General features: G+C 38.7%; 1 protein-coding gene across 1 annotated transcript in view; it reads left to right on the top strand.

Annotated features, from left to right (window-relative positions):
- The first annotated feature begins 726 nt into the window (after window positions 1–726).
- Window positions 727–6033, top strand: part of Sema3e (semaphorin 3E) — a 283121-nt gene continuing 277814 nt past the window's right edge. The window contains exon 1 of the mRNA XM_008840910.3: window positions 727–1458. Within this exon, the coding sequence (XP_008839132.1) occupies window positions 1344–1458 (115 nt within the window). The 5' untranslated portion in view covers window positions 727–1343. The remainder of the gene's footprint in view (window positions 1459–6033) is intronic.

The following is a 6033-nucleotide window of genomic DNA, read 5'->3' on the forward strand; positions in this document are numbered from 1 at the left end:
CTGTCAGAGCCATATCTATTGCAGTTTATTGCTATCTTAAAATAATACAATTGATTTCCATGTCAACAGTTCTGGAGTGTTTGGTTTAGTTTTTGAGATTGATTGAACGTAGAATGAAAAGTTGACCTATTGTGCTAAGCTTATTTACATAAACATAGTATTCTGAAAATAAACTCTGAATGTGCACAACCCTGAATCCTATGGTGTTTCACATCCTGTGTTTTCTAATACCTGCCTAACCCAGACCACCAGGTAGACAGTCTCAACTTACATAGTCACCTCACTCACCAGATTCTCCACACGGAATTTTTCTTAAATTTGAAGTGAAATTTATGACTTGCTTTAAGAAAAATATGGCTCCAAGGCAAATAATTTCATCCAAACACATCTACGAAATAATAAAAGACATTTTTCAGGCTCATGAAACACACTTTCCCTCAAAGGAGTTAAGGGTAACATCTAAGATGGAAGCACTACAAAAAGCTTTAATTGCGAATAAGATTCTGTGGAAACAGTGAACAAATTAATTTGGGTACTGCTTGGTGACAGAAGATTTTAAAAAGTGAACAATTTATTCAAGGATCACTCTTGGTGAGTAAGCATTTAAAAGGCCTTCCAGAGGCCACGTCCTTCTCTTACACATTCTTAAATAATGGGGGTATTATGCAGGGCTCCCTGAGCCCCGCCCCATCAGCGAGCAGACCTGTCTCCCAAGCTGGGCGCGTCCGAGCCGCAGAGATGGAGCGGGGCACGTGGGCCGGAGACACTTCCTAGAAACGCGCGCAAGGCTCAACCCTGCCTGAACTTTGCTGTAAACAGCGCGCTGACAGACGGCATCCCTGCTGGGTGGATCCAGTGCTCCTGGCGCGAGTCGCACTTCTTGCTATTAATTAGCGGGAGGAGAGGTGAAATAAAACTAGCTGCTCGGCAAGTCAGTGCAGGAGGCTGACTTCTGGGAGGCTGGGGAAGGGCTCGCGGGAGGCTGCGCGTCTGCTCCGGGTGTTTTCTCAATGAATCGCTGGCCGGGAGACTGAAGTCAGTCCCAGCCTCCTCCTCACCCCCTGGGCTAGCTGACGGCGACCGCGACAGCCAGGATCCCCCGCGGAAGACGCGCTCCTTGGAATGCCCTCGCGCTCCCCGCTTCTGTCCCAAGGAAAGAAAGGCTTTCCGGATCCAAACACTGCCCAGCAAATGGCACTTGGGAATGGTGCTTTCTGATGACAACCCCTTCTGTTTGTGACAAAGCCTGTCGCCCTCAGCTGCCCCTGGAGAGAAGTCCTAAGTAAAACTCAGTCCCGCCTTAAACTGAGGCTGGGAGGACTGCAGGGGAGACAGCAAGCACCATGGCACCCACCGGACGCGTCGTCACCCTGCTGCTTTGGGCTCATCTGCTGGAGCTCTGGACCCCGGGTCTCACGGCGGACCCCTCCTACCCCAGACTACGCCTGTCACATAAAGGTAGGTTACCGTTTCAGATTCTTTTGTTAGGCAAAATGCCCAACCTGAAAGTCACTTAGCACAGGTTCATGATCTTCCAAGACCCTTAAAGTGCACCTGAAACATACTGCAAAACTCACCCCAAATCCTAAGTACCCCTAATTGAATGCCGTGCCTTATCTGGAAACAGTGCCAAGTCAAACTTGGAGGTGTTATTTTCGTTCTGGAAATAACAGGTATTATTCCTAAGAAGTTCCCTCAGTACTGAACAGAACAGAAAAGATGTGAAGCGATTGCTAATAGCCTGGAAAGGAGGAGTCCTCCAAGTTAGCAGTAGGTGTTTAAATACCACCACATGCACTATGGGAGGGATGTAGGAACGGCTTTAAACATAGAGGTACAATTTGTTTTTTGTGGGGTGTTTTGTTTTCTTTCCATAATGAGGTTGAGAGGAGAAAATTCCTGAGGAGGAAAATGATGCCATCTCCATGTAATTAAAATGACTAACAACAATTAGAAATTAGCCTTCACACTGAGTTGGTTATTAGAATATTTTTATGTGTGGCAAAATAAAAGAGTTTGCTAATCGCGGTAAATTGACTAACATTAAAATAAAAGTATTCACTAGCCTCTACTTTTTAATGTAAATTAATCTTGTTTTTACTGAAGATCTCGGAGTGTTTATTCAATTCTGCAGTGATGTCTTGAATGACTACATCATATTCATAAATAAGTGATCAAAAGGTAGGTTTCGCACCAAGACCACTCAAAACCAATCCTGAATCTTCAGGTCATAAAACAAACAAGGAACAAAACCTATTTTCAGAGGAAGTGACTTTATTGACGTGAGAGGAATATGTAATAAAATGTTGGGGTTGAAGTCTGCATTGCCACCAACAATTAACACATACATGGGTGAGGATTACATAAGTCTTTTTTTTTTTTTTTTCAGTTGCGTAGTCTTTCTTATTATGGAAAGACCAAAAGCTAAAATGTATGTAGAATTCTTAAATTTTTTAAATGTGTGGAGAATTTACTAGAATCTGGAACCAAAAGGAAGGTCTGAATTTTGTATGACATTGTTGGTCATTTTGTCTTCTTATTGCGCAATGGCAAATGTAATGTTGACAGCAGAATTTCTCATTTTAAGAACACTTAGAACTAAGGGCATTTTCTTGGTTTAAATAAGTTTCCTGTAACATTATGCAGTAGGTAGCAAATTTAAGAACCATATCAACAACTCCATTTACAAAGTATTTAAAATATAGTGCCTAGCATTAACACATATAAATAGATCCTTCTTAGAAGACGAATGGAGTTTATTTTAAAGTTCTTATGACTGAAATATTTTTCCTGAATTCTTTCTCTGAGGGTATATTGTTGGTATAGTTGAAGGCTGCTTTTTAATATTGAATTTGAAAAAACAAATGAAATCATGAAATTTACAGAAAATGAATGGACTTGAAAATATGATATTAAGTGAGGTGACCCAAACTCAGAAAGAAAAGGCTCCATGTTCTCTTTCAGATGTGGATCCTAGCAATAGTGTCTGTGTGTGTGTGTGTGTGTGTGTGTGTGTGTGTGTGTGTGTCTGCGCATGTGTATTTGTAAACAGGTGTAAGTGTGGGTTTGGTATAAGTCAGTTGGAGGCCAAGGATGGGCAATATAAGGGATGGTGGTGCAGGCAAAAGAACACAGTAGTCATCAAAGAATATATAAAGATTTTAAATTTTTAGTAGTTTGAAGTCTGCCATCATTTTTTCCATGGAGGATAAATGAATAAAAATGTAGGAAAAATAAAACAAATGGATAGGCTGTCAGGTTTGACAAGCTGTTGTTATTCTGTTGTGCTTGCTGTTGACCTTTATAGCTCGTTATAGGAATAGTTGTTTTTTGATAACTCAGTATCAGCATGCCTTCCAAGCTGCCTCTTTTGGTATTTCTTAGGAGAGCATATAATTTGGTCAGTTAACCAAACTCTCTGGTGTGGTGAATGTCATTCATAATATCGTTATCAAGCTCATCTCAAGATGTCTCTCCTAATCAGAGATATAACTGTTACTGATTTTATGAGTTGTGTCATATGGTGTGGGAGAGGATCTGCTAGTATCTGTGTGTGTACTCACTTGAAAATGTCTATAAAACTTCTGTTTGGTTTTTCTTAACCTTTATAGAGAGCAGGTGAAGAAGCATTTTTATGATGGCAAATTATACGAAGGCAGTGCAGAGTAAACTGAAAAAAAAATTTTTCTTACTTGGGCAGTTTAGTTAGGAGAGTCAGCTGTGAGATCACAGCAGAGATGCACTCTGAAGCAGCAAACGCTTGATGCACCACAGGTGCTCGGTGACAGGGAAGGCACAAGGTGTCAGAACAGGGACACCCAGTTTAGCCAGCACAGAATGATCATTCACATCTCTACACTCTGAAGTTCATTGGACATTTCAACAGTATTTAAATATTACTAATCATGCATTTCAGGCCCATATTCTGATATCTGAAATGATAACAGTAATGTTGAATTTTCAGTAATTTGTGAATTTAAGTAATGAAAATGACTGATCAATATATAGTCTTTTAAAGTAAGGCCCATGAGCTTATGTGACATACACACACACACACACACACACACACACACACACACACACACATCTGTGCCTATCCCCACAGGGTAACACCTAGAGGTGGCCTGCTGTATTAATCCATCATTCTTTTCATAACAGTGGCTTATGCGATGTGAGAAAGGCAGTAATTTTTCTTCTATCTTCCATTTTCAAGATGACATGGGAGAACAAACAAAAAGGATGTTTTTTTCTGAGGAGGAGAAAGTTTAACTGTCATATGCAAAACTTGAGTTAACTTCCATAAAATGTACTCAGAAAAAATGTCTAGAGAACTTCCCCTTTCCTATCTCATTCATTTTCCTTTGCTCTGGAAATGGCCTGTTTTTAAACAAACCTTTCCAGTTGGAGGCTACCATGGTTAAAGTGGAGAAAAAGCAGAAAGGGAGAATCATGAGATACAGAGAATGTCTTAGCTTATTTCCCAGCATTCTCCATCTTCAGTGGGAGAGTACTCACTTCTTCCTTCTTATTTTACTACACCTTGGTATTAAGAAAAAATGGGTCAACTCAGGCAACTATAGGGGATGCAAACACAAGACAATTTCTCCTGTTCAGATAACGCATATTTCACTTGATGTATTTTATAGGAACAAAATAAGTTAACAAATGAAAAGATGACAAAGATTAATGTAGCAAGATAATATCCTGAAAAATTTTTCAGTCAAGATATGAGTTGAGGTTGACTATATCATGCAGAATTTCACTATTTTATGAATGATTATAGCTACATTTATTCTAGCTAAAGAAGATAATATTGGTGTGATTAATGAAAAAGAGAATTTTCTGCCCAAAGAGTTTGTTTCAAATATGGTGTGATTCTCATAAAAAAAAAAAAAAAAGAAAAGGAAGAAAGAATCTTGGCGAACTCAGTTTTTTCTTTCTGTTGATATCTGTTCTTTCCTTATCTGTCACCATCCTGCATTAATGAGGTTACTAGGAAGGCAAAAATAACCTTCTTGATAATGGAGTTGAGAGAAGCAAATAACAAATCAGCAAAGAAGAAATCACAGTGCATGTAGAAAGCCCCAGTCAACAAAGAATTCCATCAAGTACATTCAATCAAGAGAGTTTGGCAGATGGGAGTTCAAAGCCTCCCTAAGGAAGGACAATCACAGAAGCTACAAAAACATGGTTTGTCAATCAAGACACTCCTCTCCTAGGACTTTAGTGACAGGACAGTTCAATAAAGGCATTTAAGTTGTAGAGAATCATTACTAAGATATGTTGACATTATAAACGGCTTTTAATAGCTATCCACATACATAAAATTTGTGATTGTGTTAATCAGTGTGTCTGTATTTAGGCGTTATAAATATTTACACACAGACTTGTCATAGTTCAGGGAGCCCAGGATTTGAAATCAGAGGTATCCACTCTACCTCCCACACTGCTTATAATAATGACAGTTGTCCATGCCTCTATTTGTAAAAGAGTGTAATGGTACTTTACTTGAATATTTCACATGGGTATTGAGAGGATTAAGTGCAACAACACTATTTATGAATGTAGTAATATAAAATTATGTATTTGCTGTTTCCTGAAAACTAATGTGAATGAGAATGTCAGAAGGCAACATACTGTAAGTAGAACAACCCTTGGGAAAGGTATGTGCTTAAAGAAGTGATAAAATAGTGTAGATATGAAAAGAAGTTAGTCTTAGATAGGAAAAAAATGTATGATTGACCCTCATATAGATAGCATACTCCAAATCCAATCTTCCATAATTGGCCTCTAGTCACAGTAATACCAACTTAGACAATATTTACAGAAATTTCATTTACAAATATTCATGGCCAACATTTAGATTTTTTTGCTATATAAGTGCCTATGTATGTCTAATTACTATACAGATATACTGTCATCACACGTTTTAAAATTCTTTACATCAGTAAAATACATTTGACTTTGAACACTAGAATAGAATGTTAAAGCAAACCTTTGTGTGACTGTCTTGGAAGCTGGTATTTATTTTCT

The sequence above is a fragment of the Nannospalax galili genome, unplaced genomic scaffold (genome assembly GCF_000622305.1).
Source record: "Nannospalax galili isolate Female #2095 unplaced genomic scaffold, S.galili_v1.0 scaffold639, whole genome shotgun sequence".
In the NCBI taxonomy this organism is placed as follows: Eukaryota; Metazoa; Chordata; class Mammalia; order Rodentia; family Spalacidae; genus Nannospalax; species Nannospalax galili.